This window comes from Chlorocebus sabaeus, chromosome 4 (assembly GCF_047675955.1).
Source record: "Chlorocebus sabaeus isolate Y175 chromosome 4, mChlSab1.0.hap1, whole genome shotgun sequence".
Classification (NCBI taxonomy): Eukaryota; Metazoa; Chordata; class Mammalia; order Primates; family Cercopithecidae; genus Chlorocebus; species Chlorocebus sabaeus.
The window spans coordinates 25,388,609-25,401,278 of NC_132907.1; the positions used below are offsets into that span (position 1 = coordinate 25,388,609).

General features: G+C 37.8%; 1 protein-coding gene across 11 annotated transcripts in view; it reads right to left on the bottom strand.

Moving 5' to 3' along the window:
• BDP1 (BDP1 general transcription factor IIIB subunit) overlaps positions 1–12,670 on the bottom strand; it is a 113,623-nt gene that overhangs the window by 44,344 nt on the left and 56,609 nt on the right. For 10 of the 11 annotated variants that reach the window (XR_012092753.1, XR_012092754.1, XR_012092756.1 and 7 more), the window contains 5 exons: positions 11,552–11,739; positions 10,591–10,813; positions 8,901–9,079; positions 7,428–7,638; positions 6,259–6,389 (listed from right to left, as the gene is read on the bottom strand). Coding sequence is in view for 7 of the 11 variants with exons in the window: in XM_073014702.1 (XP_072870803.1) it covers positions 6,259–6,389; positions 7,428–7,638; positions 8,901–9,079; positions 10,591–10,813; positions 11,552–11,739 (932 nt within the window). In the remaining 4 variants the exon portion in view is untranslated. The remainder of the gene's footprint in view (positions 1–6,258; positions 6,390–7,427; positions 7,639–8,900; positions 9,080–10,590; positions 10,814–11,551; positions 11,740–12,670) is intronic. The other variant, XM_073014700.1, reaches the window with a different exon arrangement.

The following is a 12,670-nucleotide window of genomic DNA, read 5'->3' on the forward strand; positions in this document are numbered from 1 at the left end:
GAGCCGAGATCATGCCAGTGAACTTCAGCCTGGCGACAAGAGCATAACTCTGTCTCAAAAACACAAAACAAAACAAAAAAACAACCTACAAGATGCTGAACCTAAGAATAAACTAACTGTAAAACTATACAGACAAGAGGCCAAGCTCACTAGTTCATGCCTATAATACCAGCCCTTTGGTAAACTGAGGCAGATGGATTATTTGAGGTCAGGAGTTCAAGACCAGCCTAGCCACATGGTGAGACCCTTTCTCTACTAAAAATACAAAAATTAGCCAGGCATGGTTGCAGGTACCTACAATCCCAGCTACTCAAGAGGCTGAGGCAGGAGAATCACTTGAACCCAGAAGACGGAGGTTGTAGTGGGCCAAGATCACGCAATGCACTCCAGCCTGGGCAACAGAGCAAGACTCCATCTCAAACAAACAAACAAAAACTATACAGAGATAGTTACTTTCAATTACTGTACGGCTAACAGCTGAAATATACTTCACGAACTAGAAAAGGTTAAAAAACAGTGGGGTACAATGGGCGTGACAGGTTTCCATACAGAAAGTTTTTTTTTTGTTTTTGTTTTTGTTTTTTGAGATGGAGTCTCGCTCTGTCGCCCAGGCTGGAGTGCAGTGGCGCAATCTCAGCTTACTGCAAGCCCCGCATCCCAGGTTCATGCCATTCTCCTACCTCAGCCTCCCGAGCAGCTGGGACTACAGGCACCCGCCACCACATCCGGCTAATTTTTTGTATTTTTAGTAGAGACAGGGTTTCACTGTGTTAGCCAGGATGGTCTTGATCTCCTGACCTCGTGATCCACCCACCTCGGTCTCCCAAAGTGCTGGGATTACAGACATGAGCCACCACGCCTGGCCCCATACAGGAAGTTTTAAAGTCAGATCTCTCTCATCAAGAAATACAAAGGCTAAGCACAAAATAATCTGAAACACAGAAAGTTTGTTTCAAGAAACACTGCCTATGTAACTGCAGAATCTGCTAGTCTGAAAGTTATAAATCTTGAAAACTAAACTGCTTGGCCAGGCACAGCAACTCATGCCTGTAATCCCAGCATTCTGGGAGGCCAAAGCAGGACGATCACTTGAGCCCAGGAGTTCAAGACCAGCCTGGGTGACATGGTGAAACCCTGTCTCCACAAGAAATAAAAAAATAGCCAGGTGTGGCGGTACACACCTACAGTCCCAGCTACTTGGGAGGTTGAGGCAAGAGAATCACTTGAGTCTGGGAGATTGAGGCTACAGTGAGCCATGACTATGCTACTGCACTCCAGCCTGGGCGACAGTATAAGACTCTGTCTCAAAAAAAAAAAAAAAAAGCTAAACTGCTAATATTACTTTGTGTAAGTCACTTAAGCACTCTAGATCTATTTAGTCAATTATAAATGAAAGCATTAGGGAAGGCTGCCCTCAAGGTCACTAGTGTTTTAAAGGCTCACTTGGAGTAAAAATCAAAATCCTTGCAATTGCCCTATATAATCTATCCATCTCTATCCTCAGCCTTTACCTCTCATACATCTACTATTCTTCCTCTTTTGCACTCTGTCCTACGTTGGCCTCTTTGCTGTTCCTCAAGCATGCCAGCATACTCTCCTCTTGCCTTAGTGCTTTGAATTGTTTCCTCTTCCCCAGGACATCCCCTAGACTCAACCTACTCCTTTACTTCTTTCTTTTGTTCTTAAAGGTGCACAGCACCCCACTTGGCTAATTTTTGTATTTTTTTTGTAGAGACAAAGTTTTGCCATGTTGGCCAGGCTGGTCTCGAACTCCTGAGCTCAACTGATCTGCCCATCTCGGCCTCCCTAAATGCTAGGATTACAGGCATGAGCCACCACAGCTGGCCCTTCACTTCTTTTCAATGCATCCTTTCTATTTTTAGAGTGACTTTTGCTCTTGTCACCCAGGCTGCAGTGCAATGGCACGATCTCGGCTCACTGCAACCTCCGCCTCCTGGGTTCAAGCGATTCTCCTGCCTCAGCCTCCCAAGTAGCTGGGATTACAGACAGGCATACACCACCACGCCTGGCTAATTTTGTATTTTTAGTAGAGATGGGGTTTCTCTATGTTGGTCAGGCTGGTCTCAAACTCCCAACCTCAGGTGATCCACCCGCCTCAGCCTCCCAAAGTGCTGGGATTACAGACGTAAGTCACCGCACCCGGCCTTCAATGCACCCTTTTCAGTGATGCTTTCTCTGGTCACTGCTGATTAAAAATTGAATCCCCAATCACAATACCCCCTACTCAAAACTTTATTTTTCTCTACTTATTTATCACTTATTTATTCAACTTATTTCTCTTGTTTATAATCTGTTTCTCAATTAGAATATGAACTCCACAGTAACAGCATTTTTTTCTTTGTTCATTCGTATATGATCAGCACTTAGAACAACACCTAGCACACAGCAGACACTAAAACATTTGTGGAATAAATGAGTATGTAAGGTTATTTTCAGTGGTAAAATTCTAATTTTTTTTTTTTTTTTTTTTTGAGATGGAGTGTCACTCTGTCGCCCAGGCTGGAGTGCAGGGGCACGATCTCGGCTCACTGCAAGCTCCTCCTCCCGGGTTCACACCACTCTCCTGCCTCAGCCTCCGGAGTAGCTCAGACCACCGGCACACGCCGTCACTCCCGGCTAATTTTCTGTATTTTTAGTAGAGACGGGGTTTCACCGTGTTAGCCAGTATGGTCTCGATCTCCTGACCCTGTGATCTGCCCGCCTCAGCTTCCCAAAGTGTTGGGATTACAGGCGTAAGCCACTGCACCCGGCCAAAATTCTATAATTCTTTAAGATCAAAAAGGGATTATACATAGAAAATAATCCCATAGTAATTAGGAGAAGTGAATGATGTAAACAAATTCATTTGTAATGTTTCCTAGATATTATCAGAGTTAAATTGCTCTGGGATCAATCATAAACCTAATCCAATATAGCATTTGTAATATAAGTGTAATGAATTTTAGTAAAAAAAATTTGCGGTGGCTCAAGCCTGTAATCCCAGCACTTTGGGAGGCCGAGACGGGAGGATCACGACGTCAGGAGATCGAGACCATCCTGGCGAACTCGGTGAAATCCCGTCTCTACTAAAAAATACAAAAAAAAAAAAAAAAACTAGCCGGGCGAGGTGGCGGGCGCCTGTAGTCCCAGCTACTCGGGAGGCTGAGGCAGGAGAATGGCGTGAACCCGGGAGGCAGAGCTTGCAGTGAGCTGAGATCCGGCCACTGTACCCCAGCCCGGGCGACAGAGCGAGACTCCGTCTCAAAAAAAAAAAAAAAAAAAAAAAAAAAAAAAAAAAAAAAATTTCAATAAAATATCCAGTTTTAAAAACTGAAAAAATGGTTTAGTAAGGGAACCTAAAATTAATGTGAAATAAAAATTGGCCTTAATTTTAAAAGCAATATGGAAAGACTTTTCAATGCACAGCACAGGAAACAATCAAAAAAGTGAAGAGACAACCTACAGAATGGGAGAAAAAAATTCCCAACTACCCATCTCACAAAAGTTAATAACCAGAATATATAAGGAACGAAAACAACTCAATAGCAAAAAACAAATAATCTGATCAAAGAATACGCAAAAGATCTAAACAGACAGTTCTCAAAGACATACAAATGGCCAACAGGTGTCTGACAAAATGTTCAACATCATTAATCATCAGGGAAACACAAATCAAAACGGCACTGAGATATCATCTCACTGCAGTTAAAATGGCTACTATTAAAAAGACAAAAAATTACAAATACTGGTCAGGATGTGGAGAAAGGGGAAAACTCATATGCTGTTCATGGGAATATAAAGTAGGAATGCCATTATGGAAAAAAGTATGAAAGTTCCTCAAAAAACTAAAAATAGAACTACCATTTGATTGAGCCATCCTACTGCCAGGTATATGTCCAAAAGAAAGGAAATCAGTATATCAAAGAGATATGTGAACTCTCATGTTTACTGCAGTGGTATTCACAATAGCCAACACATAATATCAACCTAAGTGTCCAGCAACAAATGAATAAAAAAAGTGAGAAAGTGTGGTATGTATATATACAATGGAATATTATTTAACCATAAAAAAGAATGAAATCCTGTCATTCACAGCAACATAGATGGAACTAGAGGTCATTATGTTAGGTGAAATAAGCTAGGCACAGAAAGACAAATATTGCATGTTCTCACTCATATGTAGCAGCTTAAAAAGTGGATCTCATGGAGGTAAGGATTAGAATGGTGCTCACCAGAGACTAGGAAGGAAAGAGGGAAGGGAGTAATGAGAAGCTGATTAGTGTGTACAAAAACACAGTTAGATAGAAGGAATAAGTTCTGGTATTCAACAGTACAGTAGGAAAATTATAGTTAACAATCACTTATTGTATTATTTCAAAATAGCTAGAAAATTATGTTGCCAATATAAAGATAAATGTATGCGGTGATGGATATCCCAGTTACTCCGATTGATAATTATATACTGTGTATAATGTATCAAAATATTACATGTAGTCCAAAAATACGTATAACTATTATACATTCAAAAAAAAAAAAAAAAGTAAGGCTTTTTAAGACAAAAAGCAGGGGGAGGGGGTGGGGGCTGTAATATTGGAAAGAAAAGTAATCCAGACTGGGCACAGTGTCTCATGCCTGTAATCCCAGCACTTTGGGAGGCTGAGGTGGATGGATCACCTGAGGTCAGGAGTTCCAGACCAGGCTGGCCAATATGGTGAATCCCTGTCTCTACTAAAAATACAAAAATTAGTAGGGTGTGGTGGTAGGTGCCTGTAATCCCAACTACTCGGGAGGCTGAAGCACAAGAATTGCTTGAATCTAGGAGGCCAAGGTTGCAATGAGCCACAATCCAGCCACTGCCCTCTGAGACTCTGTCTCCAAAAAAAAAAGTAATCCATACTAAAATAAAAACTTCACATTAGAAACTTGTCTAAATGAAAGCAAACTGCTTCAAGCATCTAAAATTAAGAGGTCGGGCATGGTGCTCACTGTGTAATCCCAAGATTTTGGGAGGCCGAGACAGGCGGATCACTTGAGCTCAGGAGTTCAGGACCAGCCTGGGCAACATGCTGAAACCCCATCTCTCCAAAAAGATACAAAAATAATAGCCAGGCATGATGGTGTGCACCTGTGGTCCCAGCTACTCGTGGCTGAGGTGGGAGGATCACTTGAGCCCAGGAAGTTGAGGCTGCAGTGAGCTGTGACTGCACCACTGTACTCCATCCTGGGCGACACAGTGAGATACCTTGTCTCAAAAAGTAAATATAATAAAAGAAAATATAAATCAATAGCACCTGTTTCGACAGATGACCTAACATGCCCCAATTCTAGCTTTACCCAACTAGAGAGGGTAAAAAAAGGATACAATAACATCTCCTCTGCATTTCCCAGAAAGCCAAAGTCACTCTACCTAATTAAAGGAAGCTGAAATATTTAAATTATATTCTTAAGTGCTGAAAACATCCTGGAGGAAAATTAATAAATACTTCACTAAAACATGTTCTAGTTACAAAGACGGTAAATTAGATGGACCAAGAACTATACACAGAAAGGAAAGGCGTTTTTACTAAAGAACACATCTTGCTTTAATATCAATAATAATAAGGCAGATAGCAAGTAATAAATAAAAGTGGTAATGTTAAAACTTCTTCATCCTACTAGCTCATCTCATGTAAAAGATATCATTCTTACCATTTGGCTTTGATACAGTTACCTCTAAATATAGTATACAGTAAGTACTTTATAGCACTACCTATTAATGAACTTTAGTCACTAGGTTATAAACATCTTTTATTTTGTATTTGTTATTTTTATAGAGACGAGGTCTCACTATGTTGCCCAGGCTGGTCTTGAACTCCTGGACTCAAGCGATTCTCTCGTCTTGGTTTCCCAAAGTGCTAGGATTACAGGCGTGAACCACTGCGCCTGGCCTGAATTTCTAAAAAAGATACAAAGAACTTAAGAATCTTTGACTACTATTAAAAGTTTAGTTTCAGTACCAAGAAGTAGGATGCTTGTCAAACTTTTCAGAGAAATTACATATACTTAAGAGAATATCATATACTTAAGAGAATATCAGCCATGCAATTCATACAGTATTCGAGAAGCAGATTTAAAAGACTCTAGTATCAAAAGTATTTATTACTTCATCCTTTTAACATTTTCAGGATGTGAAGTTATTAATATACAAAGTCAACTATGCAAAAATATAACTTTTATCTTTGAAAAGTCTTATGTTTTTCTCATTAAAAGCAAACTCACCTGATTGTTTCATCTGTTTTGTTAATACGAAGGTTTTCTACAAGAATCACCTGACTTTGATTTTCACACATTCTGTGTTCTGAAACTGTGGAGGAGGGAACTTCAATTTCAGTTTCAATTTGAGGATTTGACTGAAAAGACAAAATCATATTAGTATGTTATTTTTATAGCAGAATATACCTCTTAAAATATTTCCATCATTAAGAAAGATATTTGGTTTTCTAAAATCCCTTTTCTTTTTTAAATTTTTATTTATTTATTTCAAGATAGTCTCATCATACTGCCCAGGTTGGTCTCAAACTCCTAGGCTCAAGTGATCCTCCTTCCTCGGCCTCCTGAGTAACTGGGATTACAGGCACATACCACCATCGGTGGTTAATTCTTTAAAATTAGATTCAAACTGGATATGTAATGTTCATATTCTGTTGCCAAAACAAGGATGCCTAGTTCAAAGAAAATTTTCAAAGATTACTGCAATGATATGTTTACATAATACTTTGAAACCTGTAATAGTCACCTGCTATGAAATTAAAAATAAAGTTTAATTTTTTTTTAAAAAAAGAGCTTTTTGGTTCAAATAAAGATTATTTTAAATCCAGACTTTGCACTGCTAAACAGAAAAATAAGAACTACCTAAAATGAACATTTTTAGGCATTATATTACTTAGACTTTTTTCCTAATACCAAAAGTCCCATCAGTAAGAGATTAAACTGTCATTCAAAACAGCATGTTATACAGCAAAAATGATGTAACTAACATATTTATTGATCCAGAAAGCCACTTAACATAGTATTAAGTGAGTAACATAAAGTTATAATATGTAATGACTTTATTGCTTAAATCTGCATAAGTGTGTACATATGTGTGCATGGAAATAGATGCAGTAAGATATGTCAAAAGGTTTTCAGTGGTTATCTCAGAGTAATATCTGTGGTATTTATTATATTATTTTGTCTTTTACGATGAATAGCTTCATTAATTCGAAAAGAAATACATCTTTTTCACTTAAAAAAAAAAAAATCCAGAAGAGCAAATCTGAAACAAAACTGGAAACTGTATTCATTGAGTAGAATAAGTGTCAGATACCTGTATTTCTAAGCCATGTCTGAGCTGTAACTTATTTTAAATGCATTAAAAGGCTCAATTTAATTACATAACAATAACTCACCGCAGTTAAGATTTTCTTCTCGGTTTCATCTTTTTGTAATATTGTTCTTTCTTCCTTAATTATGCCTTTGGCGTCACCTTTGTCTACTATTTGCCTCTGTCCTGTCTTTCTTACATTTGGTCTTGGTCTCTGAAGTCGGCCCCTTACTGGTTGAGCAGTTTGGATAACACTTTCCTTCATTTCTTGCTGGAAAGTGTTTATATTATTAGTCCTAAACAAGGGCACAGGGAGAAAGTCAGGGCACTTGACTGTAAAAAGTTGAAAACTAATGTAAAAATGTAAAATTTGGATCTCCTCTAATAAATGCTCTAAAAAATACTTTGTACCATCAAAGGGAAATTGCTTTCTGATTATAAACATCTTACTTTACAAAAGAAAACAGTTATTTCAATTCTCAAAAGGTATTAAACTTATATAATATGCCTAGAGTAGCTAAATATACAGACAGAATGGTGGTTGCCAGGAGCTGGAAGAAGAGGAGAATAAGTTAATATTTAATGGGTAGAGAGTTTCATTTTACGAAGATGAAAAATAAAGTCTAGAGATCAATGGTGGTGGCAACGGGACAATAATGTGAATACACTTAAACCCACTGCACATTAAAAAATAGTTAAAAAGGTAAATTTTATGTTATGAGTATTTCACTAATTTTTAAAAGGTAATGAATATATATAGCTCATATACATACAGGCTGAGAAGCCCTCATCCAAAATGCTTAGGACCAGAAATGTTTCAGATTTCAGATTTTTTTAGATTTGGAAATATTTGCATTATACTTATCAGTTGAGCATCCCTACTTTGAAAATCCAAAATGCTCCACTGAGCATTTCTTTTGAGCATCACATCAGCTCTCTTTTTTTTTTTTTTTTTTTTTTTGAGACGGAGTCTTGCTCTGTCGCCCAGGCTGGAGTGCAGTGGCCGGATCTCAGCTCACTGCAAGCTCCGCCTCCCGGGTTTACGCCATTCTCCTGCCTCAGCCTCCCGAGTAGCTGGGACTACAGGCGCCCGCCATCTCGCCCGGCTAGTTTTTTTTGTATTTTTTAGTAGAGACGGGGTTTCACCGTGTTAGCCAGGATGGTCTCGATCTCCTGACCTCGTGATCCGCCCGTCTCGGCCTCCCAAAGTGCTGGGATTACAGGCTTGAGCCACCGCGCCCGGCACATCAGCTCTCAAAAAGTTTTAGATCATGGAGCATTTCAGAATTTTTTATTAGGGATGCTCAGCCTGTAGTTTTTAAATGCATTGCTTGATATAGGCTCTTACACAGCTGACAATGCAGATAAGCAGGCAACCATTAGGTGGTGTAGAATTCAGTCTGATATTATATTTTAGGCAGTCTGCTATATCAATAAAATTAAAACAATATTCTTTATGTTCACTTTTTAAATGAATTAACATATCTCAATAAAAATGAGAAATATTTAAAAGAAGTATCTCTCTTATTTTATATTTTCAAAGAAAATCACTGTTTACCCCACAGAAACAACTAAGTCATTTTCCTGGGCTTGTGCTGACTGAGACTCCTCTTTAGGTTCACAAGAATCTGAAGGTGAAAGGTTCTTTTCAGTCTGTGTACATGGCAATATCACAGCCTCCTCATTCCTGTGAACTGATGTGTCTTTTTCTCTTGATATCATTAGGGAAGCTTCATCCTAAAAGGTAGAAAACAAAATTTCATTCAGGGTTGCTAAAAGTATAAGGAAATAAGAACTTTCTTATTCCATTAGTACAAGTATAAACCGGTATCATCTTTGTAAAGATAAGTTAGTCTATACCAAAATTCTAAATTCCCAGCAATTCCACTTCTAGAAATGTATCTTACAAATACTCAACAAGTACAAATATATACACAAAAATATTTATTGTAATAATTTAAGCACCACCTCCCTCACCGGAAAAGACAAACAAAAAATCAGAAATAAGACAGATCTATCATTAGGGGACTGAATAAATAAATTTTAATTTCTTTACAATGCAATAGTACCTGATCATTTAAAAGAAGATATATCTCTTTGTACTGATCTAAGAAGAAGCTCACAATAGTGTAGGTGGAAAAATCAGAAGGCAAAAATTAATGTCATTTTGGAAAACAATAAAAATACCTTCCCATTTTATTATTTTAAAACTGTAAGACCAAAAAGTATAAGTGGATATATTCAAAATTGCTGTATGATTAACTTGGGGGAAAGGGATGTGACATTATAAGACTTTCACTTTTTAGAATACATATATTTTTCCAAATTGAAATTTCTACAATCAGAAAAGCGTAGGAGAAAAAGTACAAATGTTGATGCACAGTAAAGTACTGAGCTGTTTTAAGATGTCAAATAAGAGTTTTAATTCTAAAAAGGACTTTATATGTGGAAAACATTCAGTTTATAATTATTCATTTCATTTCAACGTTTTTGATGGTATATCACACAATTTTAATCTGTTATGGACCAAGTTAATAAAGTAAATAAAATATCACCTTTAACTCAAATCAATCTTTTAACTCTTCATTTCAACTACACAACAGACTGAAATAAAAAACTATTATTCTCGCCAGGCACCGTGGCTCAGCGTAATCCCAGCACTTTGGGAGGCCAAAGCAGGTGAATCACGAGGTCAGGAGTTCGAGATCAGCCATGAACCTCGTCTCTACTAAAAATACAAAAAAAAAAAATTAGCCGGGCATGGCGGCGCGTGTCTGTAGTCCTAGCATTCAGGAGGCTGAGGCAGGAGAATTGCTTGAACCCGGGAGGTGGAGGTTGCAGTGAGCCAAGACTGCACCACTACACTCCAGCTTGGGAACAGAGTGAGACTTCAACTCAAAAAAAAAAAAAATTTTTTTTAAAAAAACCTATTATTGTCATTTTTTCTATGAAGAAACACTGTTTCGTCAATGGTCATATAGCCAGACCTGGAACCAGAGCCCAGACCTCCTAAACGCTTTCCCACAACACGCTTGCCCATTATCAGGTATCTGAGATTCTTACACAAATTATGTGGAACAATGAGGCAAATTAAGCACGGGAGCAACATTACATGCAGCAAAAATTACACAGAAATATTTGTAAAATTTTAATGCCAGGTGCTTTTATTAGCCCTAATAATTTAAAAAACAAAAACAAAAACAAAAACAAACCCCACACACAGAACTTCCATCTTAAATACCACTCACATGTTGAGAAGGGAGAGTATCAGCTTGTTCATTATTTTCTTGCATCACAATAGTCTCCATTTTCTTGGTTTCTGATTTCTTCCCACATATATATTTTTCTGATTCTGTAGTCTCTCTCTTCAAAGCTGCTCTTGCTAAGTTTGGTTTTGGTCTTTTGAATCGACTCCTCACAAAAGGTGCTGGTTTAATTTCAAGTGACTTCTGTTCTTGAGGAAGAGATCTGCTTTTGGAACAAGGATTATCAAGCTTTAGAATGAACTGAAGGGGCAGGGGAAACAGAGTCTCAGTACAACCTTAGAGACTGGCAGTAAACATTTAATTATTATTTTTTTTTGAGACAAAGTCTTGTTCTGTCCCCCAGGCTGGAGTGCAATGACACAGTCATACCTCACTGCAGCCTTGACCTCTGCAGGCTCAGGTGATCCTCACATCTGAGTCTCCCAAGTAGCTGGGACTACAGGCATGTGCCACTACACCCAGCTAGTTTTTGTATTTTTTGTAGAGAGAGGGTTGCTACAGCCTGTTGCCCAGGCTGGTCTCAAACTCCTGGGCTTAAAGGATTCACCCAACTCAGCCTCCCAAATTGCTACGATTAGAGGTGTGAGCCACCATACTTGGCCTAATTCAAATTCTTAACAGGAAAACAAATCGAACTACCTGGCAGATCCTGAAAACCATGAATGGTACAATCCAGGTATGAGCCTAGGAATTATATCATCTCTGCACAAAGAAAACATAAGTCTATCAAACCTGTATTGATTTAAGACTGTTACAATTTTGTATGTCAGTAACTTTCACAACTGACTTGTCAGAGTGACCTCAATCCTCTCTCCCAGTCTTCCCAAAACTATCTTAAAATCTCTAACACTATCCTGTATATGTTATACCTTGAAACCTCACTTAGTTTAACATAATCTGCAACTATAACTTAGTATCTTTTTCTTTAAAAACACACTTGTACCTTAAATTAATATCTGAAAACGGCTCTGGAACATCTGGAGATCGAATCCCCAGGACTTCTGTTTTATCAGACTCATGAGTCTGTGAAGAAATCTTGAAATGACTGAAGTGACTTGATACTTCTTTTACAGAATCTCTTTTTTCTTCTACAGGTGTGTGCATCAACAACAGTACTTCACTGCTAATGTTCTAGAGAAACAGTCATAGTAAATCAGCACAAGTAAAAGATTATTTAAACATCTTATATACTTAAGACAAAAGTCTACTAAATTCTGAACACTTTCCTTTAACAATTTAGAAGTTTTTAATTTTTAAATAAAATTTAATTCCCAAATGGTAAAACTAGGAATTCAGGAAACCCTTTTAACATTGCACATTATTACTTTTCCAAACCACAAATGTCATTACCTATTTTTAAAAGTTAGGAAAAAAAAAAAAAAAGTCCTTGAAAATGTTAGAAGATCGTGAACTTCAAAGTAACTTGCAAAACCAAAAAGAACTTTTAGAAGTGAAGTCAGGTGGGGCAAGAAATAAAAGCAGATGCAGATGTGGCCAAAATAAATAATGTGTGTTCACGCTAGGGTTAGTACCAAGTCAGCCTAATTTCCTATTATTTTACCTAAAAGAGTTACTTCAAATGACATTAAGAACAGTAACATTTTTGGGATCTCAAACCTAAGCCAAAAGAAAAATTTGATCCTTGCCCGTCTGACTTAGAGAAAAAAAACAATAATAATAGTGACTTTTTCACAGTTAAAAATAGTTGTTTTTTTTTTCTCATTTCTTTTTGAGACAGGGTCTCACTCTGTCACCCAGGGTGGAGTACAATGGCACAATCACAGCTCACTGCAGCCTCAACCTCCAGGGCTCAAGCAATCCTCTCACCTCAGCCTCCCAAGTAGCTGGGACTACAGGCTTGCACCTCATTATATTATATTTTATTTTATTTATTATTATTATTTTCTTAGAGACAAGGTCTCCCTATGTTGCCCAGGCTGGTCTCAAACTCCTGGGCTCAAGTAATCCTCCCATTTTGGCCTCCCAAAGTGTTGGGTTTAGAGGTGTGCCCAGCCTAAGTTATCTTTTTAAAAAAGAACATACAGTTTCTTCAAGGCACTGA